Consider the following 20,114-nt stretch of genomic DNA (forward strand, 5'->3'; position numbering starts at 1 on the left):
AGATTCAGAGAAAGCAATACTTATATAAAACTCAATCAATTAATAATAAACCCAGCTCTACCCTCTGCTTCTTTGGTGGGATTACAACCAGTACCTGAACAATCTTAACATTTTAGTGACCTAAGGGGATTCCTTACAAATCATAAGGAAGATAAACAGTTATTCTTTGAAAGAACAGAACTGCACAAACATAAAATACTACCATCTCCCACAGTTGTTGGAAACATATTCCCTAAATACACACATCAATAGATGTTTAAATAATTCTAAAGGGCATGAACAAGAACCCTTCAACTAAATTACTACAAACAATTTTGAAACCAGTCAAATACTAAAGATAATTTAGGTAACTGAAAGTTAAATAATAGGTTAAAGACCATAAGCTGAAATAACCCTTACCTGTCCGTGGATCCAAGATGGAAACATAGGGGAAATCCCCTAGCTTATAAAACTGTATGTATCTCTGACCTTCCTCACTGTCATGATAAACCTGTTAAATCATTGATATTGAAAAAAAAAAATCAGCCTCTTAGAAAAGTACTAGCTATATTCTTGTTATATACCAACAGCAATTAAAGAGAAAATGAAGGCCACCTAGTGTGAACTCCCTCCACTTCCTGCCCTCAGTCACTTCTGAAACTTACATAAATATAGCAATCCATTCTTCCTCATTTCCCAGTTCAAAGATGTATTGCTCTTCCTTTTCAAGTTATCTGTCTACCTATTTCATTCCTGACTCTCAACCACATATATCTTAATAAATCACAATATATTAAGATTGTAAGTTCAAGTGCATAGCATACTGCTAGGCAAAGAGATGCTCAATCAACAGTCGCTGAATAAAAGGTTACCATTCAGAAAAAAATTTACTGAATTTAGGGGCCTGTAAAACATGAACAGGCAAATTACTAACATTAATAGCATGTCTTACAGTGGGGAAAAGATTAAGTTCATTCAGAAGTATTGATTTTATAAAAAAAAAGTTTTTGGCTGTGTCACACAGCATAAAGAATCTTAGTTCCCTGACCAGGGATCAAACCCATGCCCCCTGTGGAAGCACAGAGTCCTAACCACTGGACTGCCAGGGAATTCCCTATAATTTTTCATAATATAAACAATTGGAGCACAATCATCTACCCTTAGCTTGGTAATTTATATAAAAAGAAACCAGAGCCAGTAAGACTAAGTGACAAGTTTAAGGACATACAATTAAAGACTATCAAACTCAAGCTAAAATCCACGTCTTAGTCAAATGTTTTTTGATTACTTCAAGATCTTCTACAGTTCCCACTATCAATTATAGTAGCCACTAGAACATGTGCTACTAAAGCATTTGAAATGTGACTAGTCCTAACAGCTGTACTGTAAGTGTAAAATACATACCAGATCCTGAAGGCTTAACACCAAAAAAAAAAATCAAAACACCTCATCAATATTTTAATATTAGTTTTATATTAGAGATACTGATCTTTAAAATATATTAAAATCAATTGCCTGTTTCTTTTGACCTTTTTAAATGTGGCTACTAGAAAATTTTGAATCACATTACATTTCTATTGAACAGTACAGCTGCACACTCTATCAAGACGTTCAAACTCTTCTGAGATATGAATACTATACGGTTTACACGGCTTGGTTCCTTTTTTCCTCCTTCCCTTCATTGCTGCCCTTTCACTTATCCTTACTATTTCAGCCATTATGGGTGGTTTTACTTCTTCATATGTCAAAATTTAACCCAGTTATGAATTATTTCCAGTTTATAACCCAATTCCTCTTCCCCGACATCCCATGTACCAAAGTAAAATACTACAAAATTTTTAATGAACTCTCCCCACCTGCCAGAAAATGAAATGTTCTCGGATAATATTCTTCACAGCTTCATTGCTCCATACGTCACGGTTGAGGCACTGGCATGCAAAGTCTTGTACATTCTGAATGTTTATCATCAGCCACTTATTCTGCATCTGGCCACACTCTTTGGCCTGTAAGAGTAAAGTTACATAACAATTGTTAGAAAGATTTTCTACTTGGTAACTGGTATGTTTCAGAATTCAGAAGCTGTCCTTTTTCCATATAAATACTAAGTTTTTTTCCCCAAGTATGGCATCTATAGCTTTCAGTGTCTAAACATTAATTACAGGCTTCCCTGGTGGTTCAGTGGTTAAGAATCCACCTGCCAACACAGGGGACACGGGTTCATGCCCTGGCCTGGGAAGATCCCATGTGCCGCGAAGCAACTAAGCCCACGAGCCACAACTACTGAGCCCATGTGCCAAAACTACTGAAGCCTGCACACCTAGAGCCCGTGCTCCACAGCAAGAGAAGCCACTGCAACGAGAAGCCCACGCACTGCAACAAAGAGTAGCCCCCGCTCGCCGCAACTAGAGAAAGCCCACGCGCAGCAACGAAGACCCAAAGCGGCCAAAAATAAAATAAATAAAATTTAAAATTAAAAAAAATTAATTACATTATTTTGCTTATATGTATATAGTTATATTGTCCATTTGCAAGCATTTCTCAAATTTAAATGAACTGTTTTCCTTTTATTCACTGTTATTTGTTATAGTAGCTGGATTTTTATTGTACATGTAAACATCTTTACCTGAAAAAGATTCCACAAACAAGGACAACAAGTCACATAATTCTATTGTGCTGTCAACCCCTATCCACAAATATATCTCTCCTTTTTAATAGTTGTAACTAGTATGTGCATATTAGTTTATGTTATTTTATTTTCTTCAATATCATTTTTTATAAACATTTCCAAATATATTCATCTCGATTATTAGGCATGTGGTATTTCATAGAATCACTCTAAATCTTTCAGTAAAAGCTGCTGAGGATTTTTTCTCTCAGGGTTGTTTTCCTAGGAGTGTATTTCAAAATTGAGATTTCAAATTCTTCATATGTCAAATTGAGATTACAGATCAAAGAATGTTTCAGAATAATCTCCAAAAGACTCCCCAATTTATAGCACAATTATCAATCACGAGTGCGTGAGTGTACACTTTCTTTTTTGCCTCACATTTCCTCATCACCATAATGACCTAAGAAATATTGCTGAACTGGAAAAGAATGGCAGAAAAGCAAATGAACAAATGCTACCTCAAACCTTTGCACAGAAACAATGAAATGAAAGCTATAGTTTTGAATAATTTTGTCCTGGAACAATATTTTTTTCCAAATCAGTTTGACATGGGAAAATCTTAAGAATCAATTAACTCAGGTTAACAACAATTGAAGAACATACATCATTTTCAAGGTACTGGAGAATATAAGAATATCTTGTTTTATAACAAAGTTTACACAGTCTTACAAAAATTGTTATCCTATTTTTCTGTACAAATCCGCCAGAGAAAATAATTTTATAATATTCATTACTGATTCCACAGGTGAAAACCCAAGTTCTAAAAGGAAATAGTCCTATATTGAGCCAGAAAGCTACAATTAACTGGTCAAAAGCTTATTTTTAAGTATACAAATTTAATAAAATAACTCTCTGCTTCTAGAAAGTAATAGTATTCCAGTTAATTCCTTGCCTATAGTAAGCACATAGATTTGATAAATGGGAGATAAATGAGTAATTATATTGCTTTAACTGAAGAAAAAGTATTTGAGAATGAAGAAAAAAAAACACACTCTAGAGAGACAGATTGAAGAGTACATAATCCCTATAATAAAGTAAATTTATTAAGTCTGCCTCAACTACAACACTGACCAAAAAAAAGTATAACGAACTTCCCTGGTGATCCCATGGCTAAGACTCCACACTCTCAATGCAGGGGACCCAGGTTCGATCCCTGGTCAGGGAACTAGATCCCACATGTCGCAACTAAAGATCCTGCAAGCCGCAACTAAAGATCCCGCATGCCGCCACAATGATCCCACATGCCGCAACTAAGACGCGGTACAGCCAAATAAATAAATATTTTTTTTAAAAAAAAGGATAACACTGAAGAATAATAAAAGTCCAGAATTCAAAAACAATGGAGAGTCATTTGCTATTGTTTTTAAAAATTCATTTATTCACATTCACACTTTCATTCATTCAGATTCATTCATTTGACAAATATTTGAGGATCTATCATGTTTCAGGTACAGTTATAGATGCTGGATTTATAGCAGTTACCAAAACAAAAAACCCCTGACTTCATGAAGCTTACATTGGGAGAAACCTTATACAAGCAAAAGAAACTGGAAGATGTTGTTAAGGAAGTACTTCTAATATAAATCAAAACTACAATGAGGTACCACCTCACACCAGTCAAAATGGCCACATTAAAAAATCTACAAATCTGGAGAGGGTGTGGAGAAGAGGGAACCCTCCTACACTGTTGGTAGGAAGGTAAACTGGTGCAGCCACTATGGAAGACAGTATGTAGGTTCCTTAAAAAACTAAAAATAGGGCTTCCCTGGTGGCGCAATGGCTGAGAGTCCACCTGCCGATGCAGGGGACGCGGGTTCGTGCCCCAGTCCGGGAAGACCCCACATGCCACGGAGCAGCTAGGCCCATGAGCCACGGCTGCTGAGCGTGTGCGTCTGGAGCCTGTGCTCCACAATGGGAGAGGCCACAACGGTGAGGGGCCCAAGTACCGCAAAAAAAAAAAAAAAAAACACTAAAAATAGAGCTACCATATGATCCAGCAATCCCACTCCCGGGCATATATCCCAATAAAACTATAATTCAAAAAGATATATGAACCCGTATGTTCATAGCAGCACTATTCACAATAGCCAAGACATGGAAACAAGCTAAATGTCCATCAACAGGTGAATGGATAAAGAAGATGTGGTACATATATACAAAGGAATACTACTCAGCCATAAAAAAGAACAAAATAATGCCATTTACAGCAACATGGATGCAACTAGAGATTATCATACTAAGTGAAGTAAGTCCGATAGAGAAAGACAAATACCGTATGATACTACTTATATGTGGAATCTAAAATATGACACAAATAACCTAATCTAGGAAACAGGAACAGGCTCACAGACATAGAGAACAGACTTGTGGTTGCCAAGGGGGAGAGTGGGTGAGGGAGGGATGGACTGGGAGTTTAGGATTAACAGATGCAAACTATTATATATAGAATGGATAAACAATAAGGTCCTACTGTATAGCACAGGGAACTATATTTAATATCCTGTGATAAACCATAATAGAAAAGAATATGAAAAAGGATGTATAAATATGTGTAACTGAATCACTTTGCTGTGCAGCAGAAATTAACACATTATAAATCAACTATCCTTCAATTAAATTTAGAAAAAAAAAGAAATTACTTCTAGAAAGAAGGGCCCCAAAAAAGACACAAATTTCATGCAAAGCAGCAATGTCTGGAGGGAACATAAGAGAATCTTATATAATCTCACTAAGTATACTAGTTATATGAGTCAAGGACGAGAGGTGAGAGTGGGCCATGGGACAAATGATGAACCTTTCCTCTTGGAATTCATTAGGTTGTTCTGAATCAATATTCAAAAGCCATTATAGAGAAACCCAAGAGCAAGTGTGGCTATACCAAATAGAGAGGTATGTGACAGGGTCTATCTGTGATAATGGGAGAACAGTGAGAGAGTAACGTCTCTCCCAGTCCCAAACAGATCAGGAAAGTATGAAAAGAGGATACAGAGGAAAAGATAATTTGCTTGAATAAATATATATGCATAAAGTCAAAAAGGAAATATATTAAAATATGCACAATACTTTCTTATGTAAATGGAAACTACTATTATTTTTCCTTGCTGTTTTTTTCTATAATTTTTGCCTAATTTGAATAAAAATATAAGCTATGTATAGTTTATTTAAAAAAACTTCATCTTATGTATTTTGTTTCTGAATCAGTTCTTTATATTTTAACTAAAATGTTTTTACTTGTATTTATAGCAAGTACTTTTGAAGTTAACAAAGTACTCTTAGTAGGACTAGGAGCATGTGCAATTGAATGGCAATTTTTATATTTTATTTTCATATTTTATAAACTTATTTTATTTTTGGCTGCATTTCCTCTTTGTTGCTGCATGCGGGCTTTCTCTAGTTGCGGCAAGTGGGGGCTACTCTTCGTTGTGGTGCGCAGCCTTCTCATTAAGGTGGCTTCTCTTGTTGCGGAGCACAAGCTCTAGGCACACAGGCTTCAGTAGTTGTGGCTTGCAGGCTCTAGAGTGCAGGCTCAGTAGTTGTGGAGCATGGGCTTAGTTGTACCGCAGCATGTGGGATCTTCCTGGACCAGGGCTTGAACCTGCATCTCCTGCACTGGCAGGCGGATTCTTAACCACTGCACCACCAGGGAAGCCCTGAATGGCAATTTTAACAAATAAACATGTATTTCTTATGAAAATAAGGAATATTATGGAAATTGTTCTGATTCTTTCTGTACAATATACGCTAGATTATACCACTCAATCATTTAACAAAAACTTAATGAGGGACAACTGTGTGCCAGACACCCCTCTATGCACTGTGAATATACAACAATAAATAAAACAAAATCCCTGTGTTCATGGAACTTACATGCTAATGGGAAAGAAGAAAACCTAAGAAATGTTCCCTTGCCCGGGTCAGATTATTCATCCTAAGTCCCATGCTCACTCAGCTCCAGCTACACTGGTTTCCTGGGCTGTACCAGAAATTTGTCCAAGCTCTTTCCAACACCAGTGCCTATATACTTAACTGTTTTTCTGCTCTTCCCTGAGACCCTTCTATGGTTTACATTCCCTCACTTCTTTCAGGTTTCTACTCAAATCTCATTCTTTCAGAAATATATCCTCATCTTCCTATCTGAATCAGTCCTCTCTCATCACAATTATAAAAGTGTGTGAAACCTATGAAATCAACCTTGCTTTTCATTTGCCTATAAGAGCACATGCACCTTAATGTCCCCAAACAGAATAGTCCTCTCTTTGTCCTTCCCTTATTCTATTTTATTCTTTCTCCCAGCAACTACTGTAACCTGAAATTTCTCTGTGTCAAACACATACATACAAAAATATATACATATATATACACTAAATATGTTATATAGGTATTGTTTTTTATTTGCTGGTAGTCTGTTTCTCCCTCTAGATTATAAATTTTTTGATGGCAAAGGACTTTGTATAATTTGTTTACCACAACCTCCCTGTGGCAGAAACTGCTTATAAGTAACAAATATCTATTTTTCCCTACTCCTTAATAGAATCTCCAAGGAAAAAGAAATAAAAGGAATACAAATTGGAAAAGAAGAAGTAAAACTGTCACTGTTTGCAGATAACACGATACTATACGTAGAGAATCCTAAAGATGCCACCAGAAAACTACTAGAGCTAATCAATGAATTTGGTAAAATTGTAGGATACAAAATTAATGCACAAAAATCTCTTGCATTCCTACACAGTAACGATGAAAATTCTGAAAGAGAAATTAAGGAAACACTCCCATTTACCACTGCAACAAAAAGAATACCTAGGAATAAATCTACCTAGGGAGACAAAAGAACTGTATGCAGAAAACTATCAGACAATGATGAAAGAAATTAAACATGATACCAACAGATGGAGAGATATACCATGTTCTTGGATTGAAAGAATCAACATTGTGAAACTGACTATACTACCCAAAGCAATCTACAGATTCAATGCAATCCCTATCAAATTACCAATGGCATTTTTTACAGAACTAGAACAAAAACTCTTAAAATTTATATGGAGACAGAAAAGAACCCGATTAACCAAAGCAGTCTTGAGGGAAAAAAACAGAGCTGGAGGAATCAGACTCCCTGACTTCAGACTATACTATAAAGCTACCATAATCAAGACAATATGGTACGGCACAAAAACAGAAACACAGATCAATGGAACAAAATAGAAAGCCCAGAGATAAACCCATGCACCTATGGTCAACTAATCTATGATAAAGGAGGCAAGGATATACAATGGAGAAAAGACAGTCTCTTCAATAAGTGGTGCTAGGAGAACTGGACAGCTACATGTAAAAGAATGAAATTAGAACACTCCCTAACACCATACACAAAAATAAACTCAAAATGGATTAGAGACATAAATGTAAGACCGGACACTATAAAACTCTTAGAGGAAAACATAGGAAGAACACTCTTTGACATAAATCCCAGAAAGATCTTTTTTGATCCACCTCCTAGAGTAATGGAAATAAAAGCAAAAATAAACAAATGGGACCTAATGAAACATGAAAGCTTTTGCACAGCAAAGGAAACCATAAACAAGATGAAAAGACAACCCTCAGAACTGGAGAAAATATTTGCAAATGAATCAACGGACAAAGGATTAATCTCCAAAATATATAAACAGCTCATGCAGCTCAATATTAAAAAAACAAACAAGCCAATGCAAAAATGGGCAGAAGACCTAAATACACATTTCTCCAAAGAAGACAGACAGACGGCCAGAAGCACATGAAAAGCTGCTCAACATCACTAATTGTTGAGAAATGCAAATTTAGACAAATGCAAATCAAAATTACAATGAGGTATCACCTCACACCAGTTAGAATGGGCATCATCGGAAAATCTACAAAAAACAAATGCTGGAGAGGGTGTGGAGAAAAGGGAACCCTCTTGCACTGTTGGTGGGAATGTAAATTGATACAGCCACTATGGAGAACAGTATGGAGGTTCCTTAAAAAACTAAAAATAGAATTACCATATGATCCAGCAATCCCACTACTGGGCATATACCCAGAGAAAACCACAATTCAAAAAGACACATGCACCCCAATGTTCATTGCAGCACTATTTACAATAGCCAGGTCATGGAAGCAACCTAAATGCCCATCGACAGACGAATGGATAAAGAAGATGTGGTACATATATACAATGGAATATTACTCAGCCATAAAAAGGAACAAAACTGGGTCATTTGTTGAGACGTGGATGGATCTAGAGACTGTCATACAGAGTGAAGTAAGTCAGAAAGAGAAAAACAAATATCGTATATTAACGCATATATTTGGAACCTAGAAAAATGGTACAGATGAACCAGTTTTCAGGGCAGAAAATGAGACACAGATGTAGAGAAAAAACGTATGGACACAAAGCAGGGAAAGCGGTGCGGGGGTGTTGGTGGTTGTGTGATGAATTGGGTGACTGGGATTGACATGTATACACTGATGTGTATAAAACTGATGAGTAATAACCTGCTGTATAAAAAAATAAATAAAATTTAAAAATTAAAAAAAAAAATAGAGGGCTTTCCTGGTGGTGCAGTGGCTGAGAGTCCGCCTGCCGATGCAGGGGACATGGGTTCGTGCCCCGGTCCAGGAGGATCCCACATGCCGCGGAGCGGCTGGGCCTGTGAGCCATGGCTGCTGAGCCTGCGGGTCCAGAGCCTGTGCTCCGCAACGGGAGAGGCCGCAGCAGTGAGAGGCCCGTGTACCAAAAAAATAAAATAAAATAAAATAGAATCTCCAATTTTCAGCTAAGCATCTTGATTTCCCAGTGTCCTTTGCAAGTAGGTGTGGCCACATTGCTAAGTTCTGTTACCAAGTCCAAGCTTGCTCTGCTCGCCGCACGACAGGCCAATAAATCCAGAGATGAGGTGTTGAGGCAAGGGACTTTATTCAGAAAGCCGGTGGACCATGAGGACGGCAGACTAGTGTCTCAAAAGAACCACCTTATCGTGGTTTGGATGCCAGTTTCTTTTATAGAACAGAAAGGGGGAGGAGATGAGGAAGTAAAGTAAAAAGGCCGTTAATTTTTGCAAATATCCCCTGGAATGGCCAGCCTTGGGGAGGGGATGTGTTAATTTCTTCTTTCTTGCAGCCATCCACAGGTGGACAGGGTTAGGATGCTTCCCTGAACAAAGGCACTTTGGTTTAGCTTTCAGACAGAGGGGCACGGTTCCCTGAGGCAGGCCATTATATATAAACAGTATCCTTTTAGTGAGCAAAAGCAGCAGAAAGCAACGATTAAAGTAAAAGCAACAGATTCAACATGTAGTCAGATTTGGCTCTTCCCTGTTACAATTCTGGTCAATGGAATGTGAGAAGTGATGTGTATTACCTCTAGGTTGTGCCTTTAAAGGGAAAAGGTGTACCCTTCTCGGTCACTCCCTTCCTTCATGCTAACTGAAAAGCAAACATGGTAGTAAGCCACCTTGAATCATGTAGACAAGGGCAAGCAAGACCTTGCAGAATAGGACAGAAAAAAACTGCATTCCTAATAACTTCATAGAGCAGAACCATCCTAACAGCATGGACTTCTATCTTGTTTAAGTTAATGTTTGTTTTATTCCTGGTCTCTCTCACACTTAGTTAAATCTTTATCCCAATACACATAATCCCCATCCCCTAGAACAAGGCCTTGCAACAGGAGGCCTCACTAAATATTTACTGAATGAACAAGTGAACTAATCAATCTCTCATCTGGTTAGCATAAGCCAGAACCCTTGAACATGGTCTACCTCTAGTTACATTAAGAAATAATAAAGTCTATGAGCTTCCCTGGTGGCACAGTGGTTAAGAATCCACCTGCCAATGCAGGGGACATGGGTTCGAGCCCTGGTCTGGGAAGATCCCACATGCCATGGAGCAACTAAGCCCATGCGCCACAACTACTGAGCCTGCGCTCTACAGCCTGTGAGCCACAACTACTGAGCCCGTGTGCCACAACTACTGAAGCCCATGCACCTAGAGCAGTGCTCCACAAGAGAAGCCACTGCACCGCAACAAAGATTAGCCCCTGCGTGCAGCCAGGAAGACCCAACGCAGCCAAAAATAAAATAAATTAAATTAAATTTAAAAAAAAAAGAAAGAAGGAAGTCTAGTTTCTACACCTATAAAACTGTGGCTCAGATCTATATCTAATTCAAACCTGTGGGTCCTGCCTGAGCAGCCAGACTATTCCTTTAATTTTTAATATTCACCTCTCTAAATTTCAGTGAACTTAATTTTGTATATTACTTCCCTAATTTCTATAAAACTAATGGATATATCATTAGTCATAATGAAATGCCTACTTTTTCTGGGAATGTTTATATCATTTAAAGGCTTGTAAATGATAAAGTTGAGTATTATTAGTGAAAAAAATGAAGATTGTTGAAAACAACATAGGTCACAAAATTCAAAGAAAAAAGGTGACACTTAACAAAATGAATCAAACTTCAGATGACAGTATCAAAAAAGATTCATGGGTTTCCCTGGTGGCATAGTGGTTGAGAGTCCACCTGCCAATGCAGGGGACATGGGTTCGTGCCCTGGTGCGGGAAGATCCCACATGCCGCGGAGCGGCTGGGCCCATAAGCTATGGCCATGGAGCCTGTGCTCCGCAAAGGGAGAGGCCACAGCAGAGAGAGGCCCGTGTACCGCAAAAAAAAAAAAAAAAAAAAAAGATTCACATTTTCCCTTAATAACAAGCAGCAGAGTAACTGCTTTTTATGAGCCCAAAGTGACAAAATTAAATCAAGCTCAGAGTTATTTAGTTAAGCCCCAGAGCAACACAGAAGCTAATGAAAACAGAAAGCACATCAAAACAAACTCAGTTCCTTTTTGTCTTACATATTGCGCTATTCTGTCAATGGTTATATTATCACCAGAACAGTAGAAAGGATAGGCAGTTACCATGTTAAAGATCATGAACGAAAGATGAAGAAAACTGAGGAGACATCTAACCTGACATCTTTGAGCTGATAAATGAACACCAGACTCCCTGAACTTTATTTACACAACAAAAAGAAACACATTTAATCAAATCTCCATCATCTGGATTTTGTTACACGTGGCCAAACACTTTCAGAAATTACAGAAATTCAGAAATTACAATTCAGAAAATTAAAGAATTCAGAAGGAAAAAGCTTACAGTTAAATTTCTTAACCTAAATATTTCATTTAGGCTAGTTTAAGAGTATGTCTAAGGACAAAATTTTTTTTAAAAAACAATCAAAATTCACTTCTAAATATGTAGCTACTAACGTCATTTTTACAGTTATTGTTTGGCCTACTTTATCCTAACAGAAAAGACTTACCTGAAATTTCAGTGATTTACATCTACAGAAATGCTCTTCTGATTCAAAAGAGAGTTAACATGATAGTCAACACACAAAAGCAAGTTGTTTGAACACTTCAACAGAAGAATATTTAAAATCCTAACTAAACGCATTCATTTACCAAATACCGTGTTCCTATTAAATGCTAGAGACTGGGTCCCACGGATCACCAAAATAAAAAGAAACATGGTTCCCCTGCCCTCAGTAAGCTTATAATTTAGCAGACAATCATATAAACCTGCTCCGGAAAGTTTTCCTTTGGCTTCAGCTAAATTAAAACAAGAACTAAGGGAGAACATACTCCGCAACCATAGGGATATTCTTTTAAAACACACTAGGATCCTCATAAAAATATGGGTAAAAGATACCTACAAACAACTCACAAATGGCCAAAACACACACACACACACACACACACACACAATATTCTCAGCAGTAAGTAGTAATTAAAAATATATAAACTTTTAAGAAATATAAATCAATGTAACCTTCTAGGTATTTCATACTTACTATGACGCCAATTCTCTATATGCTGAAAACTTTTTTTTGCTCTTAGAAAGAAAAACGCCACTAAAAATGCAAGAAGATTCATAGCTCAGGCTTAGAATCTCCAACAACTTACTGTTTCAAAGCTGCCTTTATGCATCAAATCAATGGGTGGCCGGAAGAGATCTGCAAGGGTAGTTAGTTTCTTATCTATTGCTCCTCCATTTCTTAATTCCTGTTCTTGCCGAACTGCAACACAGGAGGATGAGAAAGTTTCAATTAGCCATAAAATAAGTCATGAATCTTGCATTTTAAAAAAAATGTATCAGTTGCAAGAACTAACGAACAATGTGCTTGACCTCAAATGCAAATGCAAAGATCTAAGGCTGACTCTGAAAAAAAATACAAAGCCAGGTGGGGCGGGAGTCTTAAGACGTGGCGCTCTCTATCCAAAGATAAGGATAAAAATGGAAATTATGTAAGAGTCACTTATTCAAAATATTTCCTTCACATACTCAAAACTAACTTTAGCACAGGAGAAAACTTTCATCTTCATTTATCTATTTCTGAAACTCATCCTAATTTATCTAGCTACATTCTAGTTGTTTCTAGCTACATTCCCAATCTTGAAAGATTATGGCAGTGAGACAGAATGACTACTGCTGTCATCTTCTCCTGGAAGGGCACAGGATTCCCTGGATGACCTGAGTCAGTCTGGATTCCACATCAACTCTCAAGTTACAAGACCTATCTGTGCTTCAATGAGCTCATTATAAATTATTACAAAATCAAATATGGTTCAAGAGTTTCTCATATATTCTCTAAACATAACTGTCTTTTCTCTAGGATTCCATTGCTAAATCAGTACTAATTCCACTAAAAGGAGAAGGCCAAGACTCATTCTTATTCAACAGAAAGATATAAACCTATTCCAAACAACTGTTGCCACAATGTTAATAGTGGCTGCTTTGGGTAGTATGGCCTTTTCTTCTTCTATTTTCCAATCCCTATAATAACCATTTTCATTGTGGTCATTCCTTTAACTGACATATATCAGGATCCTGAGGAAAATCAGTTTTTTATTTTATTATAGTCAGCATTTAAGTGCTCATTCAGAAACAGACTAAGTTTGTAAATTACCATATTTCTCACATTATATCCATCTCCCTTATTCTTCTATAACCAAGTAGGTTAGAATCTGGAACAATTCAGCTCAAGGGGGAGTTAATAACAATCACAGACTGAATTCATAATTTAGTTTTTAAATAAGATGAATTCTCAAAGTTACTAGGCCTAATATTAATCATCTTCTTAAGAAAAAAACTTATATAAAACAAACTAGGATCTTGACCTGAAGGGGAGTGTGTGGGTGCTTTTCCACCTTGTGGTTTTAATCTGTGGGAGAGGAGACAGGGGAGAAAGACAATGAGAGAGGGAGAGGGAGGGAAAAAGAGATGATAAACTGGTTCATAGATACTTACTAGTTTCAGTTTGGAAATCCCGGAAACCATCAAATATTGAACGTGCAGGCCGTCGTCTTTTAGGAGCTATAGGAGGAAAAAATAGAATTGATACAAAAAGTTAAACATTAATTTTGTAACAATTCTAAAAATGTCCTTATCTATAGCAATTTCTTATATTAAGACACTCAGATTCATAATGGTGCCCTCCTTCAAAATATAAAATACTTCAAAAACCTTCAAGGCATTCATATATAATTAACCATCTTGAGCCCAATCATATTATACAAAAAAGAAAATTAAGGCCCAGTTAAAAAACTTGGCCAAACTTGTGTAAAAAGATAGGAAGAAAGATTTTGAGGATGACTTCCCATGGCGATGAAGCTACATACATGCTGCAAATACATAATTCAGGTTAGCCTAAATGATCTGCCTACCCTATAGTATAATACTTGAGTAAGTTCTAAACCATAATATTTAAGAACTACCTCTTAGTAAGTGCATACACATGCAGAATTATAAACACCAAAAAACTGTAATTTCGGAAGAAAAATTTTTCCTACAGTGAACAGAAAAATGAACAGAACCAACGTCCTTTGATACCCTTGTATAGCGTCTATTACCCAGTCCTTAAGTATTGTACAGATAAAGCTGAAAAAGCAATCATCAACACGTTATCTTCCTGTATGTTCTTAAACACAAAAATTTTACCAGGTCTTAAATGGGAAAAGAATCTGAAAAAGAATAGATATATGTATAAGTATAGCTGAATTACTTTGCTGTACACCTGAAACTAACACAACATTGTAAACCAACTATACTCCAATAAAAAAAAAAAGTTATCAGGTCATTTATATACATCACAGTAAATAAGGAAATTTAATGATTCTTTCAATATGGGTAACAGTTATTCAGTTGGTTTATGGCAAGCCCCACGAGCACTGCCAGCATGTAACCAGAACAGTGCTACACATTAACAGATGATGATTACATAGTAAGATTAGACAGAAACTATAAAAGTCTCCCATCCCATGTCAAAGCATCTTTCCCAACAGCCTGTGTTTGCCATTATATAGGGTAATTCTTTTAATCTAAGAACTACTGAGTAAAAAACAAACAAAAAAATAACAAAAGAATGCAGAACCACATGTTAAAAAAATCCCACATTTGCTTAAAGCATTATCAGGTCAGTATATCATTTATGCACATATGTGTATCAGCATTTATATTAAAGAATCACAATATTATCTCTAGGAAAAGGAAATTTGGTAAAAATCAGAGACTTCCATATTTTAGCTTTGTACTGAATTTTACATATAAATTGTTTTATTTAAATAATTATATAAATTATTAATTTTAAATTTTATTATTTAAACTTATAAAATTTAAATACTGCATTATTTTTCCTCCCTCCCTTTATAAACACGAAGCAAGAAATGTTATTCTTTTCAATCTTGGAACTATTTTTAATCAAGAGTTCCCATCTTAAATGTACATGTTTCTAGCAGCAATAATATTAACTGCTCAAATAATGCTTTCTTAAAACTCATTACCAGATATTACTTAACCATAACAATTAAGAAAGTAAGGTTATCTTAGGATAAGACATAAAACAGCTGCCTAAGAAAGCATATTATTATTGGGGAGGTAGTACATAGTATATAAAAGGTACTTTTCTTCTACTTTTAAACTGCCAAAGGCAGGCCGGTCAATATTCTACATTCTTCTCTCTCTCTCTCTCTCTCTCACTCCCTGCCCCCACCCCACCCCCCAATTTAGCCTTTCTCTATTAAACACTTGATCTCCTGGAGATTCATACTAGCTCCTCTTATTGCTAGCTTTCCAACCACTCTCTTTTATTTCTTGGGCTCATCACCTGCTCCCATTTGTTTCCCCCTTATATATCCTAAGTCTAACCAAGAATCTCTCCTCAAGCCACAACACCTCTAGCTCTAGGATCATTATTACTCCTGCCTGCCTCTTCAATATGTGGTTTCCTCACTCTTCCAAACCATACGCTATAAGTAAACATCAGTCCTCTGTACTCTCACTCCACTGTCCACATAATAGGAGTGCTGCTCACTGAGGTCAAAGAGACTAAGCTACAAAGAGCTAAAAGATATTCAAAAAGGAGCTTCATAGTCAGAATAGGGGAGGAACAGAGAACAAAATTTAATGAGCAGAGCGACACTGTTTCACATTTTCACAAATCTCTGTTAATAACTGGTATAAGAGAAGACACCTGAATTTTTAGATCTGCTTCTGCATTCAATCTGCTGCTATTCCTTTAGTTCATGTATATGAAGAAAATTAAAATTCAATTTCACACAGACATGTAGTTGTAAAAGGGAAGAGTATTTTAATAGTGTTTTAAGATAATTGTGAACATTCTCCCCTGCTACTACACCAAAGCTCAACCAGTGGTAATTTCTTAAAGGTTGGCTGCAACATGGAATCTGAAATCTTATCAATGAACTTTTCATATTCTGCTCCATTAAAATCCATTAGTCTTATGTGCTACGCAGGCTCTGTGATGACCCCCGATTATCCCTATCTCCCGGGATTCATAACCTGTGTGTGAACATCTTGAGTATGGGCAGGATCAAATAGAATGTGGCAGAGGTGATGGGAGGTCACTTCCAACAGTTAGGTTACAAAAAGATAGTGGATGGAGCTCTAGTGGTGCAATCTGTTAGCGCACGGTACTTATACAAAAAGATGGTGGCTTCCATCCATCTTGGGCTGCCCTCTCTGGCTCTCTCATTTGCTCTGCAGTAAGGAACTGATGTCTCCAGCCAACCAGCAGCCACGTGAGTAAACTTAGATCTTCCTCTAGTCATGCTCTGAGATGATTGTAGCCCTGGCTGACACCTTGATTATACCCTGTGAGAGACCCTAAACAGAGGCACCCAACTAAGCCACACCTGGATTCCTGACCCACAGAAATGGTGATATAACAAATGTTTGTTTCAGGAAGCTAAATTTTGAAGCGATTTGTTAAACAGCAATAGATATCTAACCTATATTGCATATACAGATACTTACATATAGATCCGAATAGATCTTTCACCCATGCACAATTTTGTAATATTCTGCTTTGGTCATTTGAAAATACTTGTTCACTGAGTTATGCAAATATTCCAAATACTGACCATTTCATCATATGATATTAAAAAAAAAATCACCATCTGTTAATGTCACTGCTAACCTCATCAGAAAGCCTTTAAGTACTGGGAAGCTATCAAGCTCACAATCATGCACATAAACTTTCTAAAATTCTAAGCTCTGCCTGAAAGCCTTTTTTTCTTTTCTTAAATCACTGGCAACAAATAACGTTAGTTGTTTGCCTTGAAACAGTTAACAGGCTTCGTTCACATTCAAGAAAATGTCTGCCAAATGTTTAAGTCTAAATAACTATAGTTTGTCAGTAATCTTTCAAGGAAAATAATGTTCCATAAAAAAAGCAGCTAGTTTTGCTTTCACCTCAAACAACTGTACAAGTGTTTCACCTTAAAGTAACCAGAGACCAAAAAAAAAAAAAAAAAAAGTAACCAGAGTACTTCAGTATGCAGAAGTGCTTTATGCACACATCCTATGTCATCAAACAGAATAGTTTAAAAATGTGGATCAAGATCAAATGAAATTAATTTTTATTGCTTTGGGTTTTTTTTTTTTAAACTGCAAGTGTGTGTCAGTGAAGAATTCAACAAATAGTAGCAGTTTGGTGCCACTGTCCTGATTCAATTAAGATGCAGCAGTATGACCCATCACTGCTTCTGAATTATCAGCCCAAATGTCAACACAGTGAAAAAGGCAAATAACTTGTTAGTATTATTATGAAAACAGTTTTGATCTTACAGACCCACTGAAAGGGCATCAGGGACTCCCTGACCACACTTTGAGAATCACACTTTAAATCAATACTATCCCTGGGACTTCCCTGGTGGTCCAGTGGTTAAGACTCCGCTCTCCCAATGCAGGGGACCTGGGTTCGATCCCTGGTCAGGGAACTAAGATCCCACATACCACTACTAGAGAGCCCGCATGCCACAACTACTAAGCCCGCATGCTCTAGAGCCTGCACGCCACACGAAGACCCAGCGCAGCCAAAATTAATTAATTAATTAATTTTTTAAAAATCGATACTATCCCAAAGAAGAAAATAGTTCTCCAAAAACCTTTTCAAAGTTACAATAAGGTCTAATAATGAAAGTTAGGAATGACTCCCTAACTGTATAAAGTCATTCTCACCCCCCTCACCAAACCAGATGTAGAAGGAAGAAAGTGGAGTTTCAAATGGGAACTCTTTTGCCTCTGTTAAACAGTAAAATAGCACAGAATCCATTTGCTGTAGTCTTCCCCACTCAAAGATCTTGCCTTTATTCCTTGCAATAAAAGAAAGAAAAAGCTTCCAAGGGCATTCCTCAGCTCCAAAATCTATAACATTTATATGAAAAAAAAAAAACATGAACAATGCTTTATTACCTCTGGTATATTAAAGGCACAATGACTAGCTAAATTGAACAGTTCAGAAAGCACACATATTTCAATATTTAGACCTTATTGTTTTCTTCCTCCCATCTTTATTTCTGAAACTGGAAAGTATATTCTTTATTCCTTTCTACAGTAAACTCCAAAGCTCCCAAGTTAAAAATCAATCTTATAACTCTCAACTAAGTTGCTTTTTCAAATCAAAAGATATGGTTTATGTAATTTTCTTCATCCTTTTCTTACAATTTATTTCTTCTTTATTTTAGTTTACCTACGTAACTTTTTATAGGCCTATTTCTCTGCACTGCTGTTCTCAATATATACAATATACATTTCTATGTCTCTGTCTACCCAACCAAATCATAACTTCATCTGCTGGGGGGTTTTTTTGTTTTTTAAATTTTTTTTTTTGCCCATGCCGCATGACATGCGGGCTCTTAGTTCCCCAGCCAGGGATTGAACCCCTGCCCATTGCACTGGAAACGCAGAGTCTTAACCACTGGACCGCCAGGGAAGTCCCCTATCTTCAGTTTTTGTTTGTTTTTTTTTTTGCGGTACGTGGGCCTCTCACTGTGGTGGCCTCTCCCGTTGCGGAGCACAGGCTCTGACGTGCAGGCTCAGCGGCCATGGCTCACGGGCCCAGCCGCTCCGCGGCATGTGGGATTTTCCCGGACCGGGGCAGGAACCCATGTCCCCTGCATCGGCAGGCGGACTCTCAACCACTGCACCACCAGGGAAGCCCTCTTCTGTTATTTAATATACCTATTAATGCCTAAAATATCTGGCTCACAAAAGGTAAATAAGTGCTTATTAAAATAAAACTATAAATTTTCTTTAAATTTGATTAAATGTTCCATTTTCTACTATCTTCTCTATGCACCCCAGATTGATATCACAATTTTTTGCATGGATTAGGGATTACTTCTTCCTTTTTTCAATACAAGAACAGCACTTCTAGAAATTAAAAAAGAGTGAAGGTACAGCATATCAAGACAGTAAGGATATGGCAGTCAAGTGGGTACCCAAAAAACAAAATATAATCATAGTCTTTTATCTAATGATAGATTTGTTTCCATTTTAAGGCAGCAGTTCTTTTTGCTTATTTTCCTCCTTTTGGCATTCTGCAACAACTATCAACTTTTTAATCTGGCTCACTCCTCGGAAAGAGCCAATTGTGCAACTTTCCTGAGGGGAGTACAGAATTACAAGATAAGAATCAACTCTACTTGAAGTAACAATCTCTGAGCAAGCCTTCATATCTTTTGATAGCTTCACTAAAATCCCGAAGACAACAATAAAGTCAAATAAAGCTAAGGAAAAAAGGTAAACTTACCACCAAACAAAGGTTCTGGTTCCACCAATATTTCCTGCTTTTGAGGAATTGGGGCACGGACTTCCTCTCTATTAAAAAAAAAAAAAAGTGGGAAAATATCCAAATGAAAACTGTTTTCTGCTACCTATTCTTACCGTAACTATTGTGAACACATTCAAATTAACATATAAAATGAACAATAGATTTAGTGACTTATAGGAACCACATTAAATTATGATAAATGACTGTCAGATGATTTCCATATAGAGATGAACTGGAATAAAGTACCTGGCATAGATAGTGCAAATGGGTTCATAAAGAAAGAGAACAAACAGAAAAATAAAAAATATTTCTCCTCTCCTCTAAGT

At 36.8% G+C, this 20,114-nt stretch overlaps 1 protein-coding gene across 2 annotated transcripts in view; it reads right to left on the minus strand.

The window, feature by feature from the left end:
- The window catches only part of UBXN7 (UBX domain protein 7), a 68,422-nt gene that overhangs the window by 25,093 nt on the left and 23,215 nt on the right, over positions 1-20,114 (minus strand). For both annotated transcript variants that reach the window (XM_082840144.1, XM_082840143.1), the window contains exons 3-7: positions 19,768-19,835; positions 13,965-14,030; positions 12,620-12,732; positions 1,836-1,982; positions 400-490 (exon numbers count right to left, since the gene is read on the minus strand). In XM_082840144.1, the coding sequence (XP_082696270.1) occupies positions 400-490; positions 1,836-1,982; positions 12,620-12,732; positions 13,965-14,030; positions 19,768-19,835 (485 nt within the window). The remainder of the gene's footprint in view (positions 1-399; positions 491-1,835; positions 1,983-12,619; positions 12,733-13,964; positions 14,031-19,767; positions 19,836-20,114) is intronic.

The sequence above is a fragment of the Leucopleurus acutus genome, assembly GCF_964270905.1.
Source record: "Leucopleurus acutus genome assembly, chromosome: 5".
NCBI lineage: Eukaryota > Metazoa > Chordata > Mammalia > Artiodactyla > Delphinidae > Leucopleurus > Leucopleurus acutus.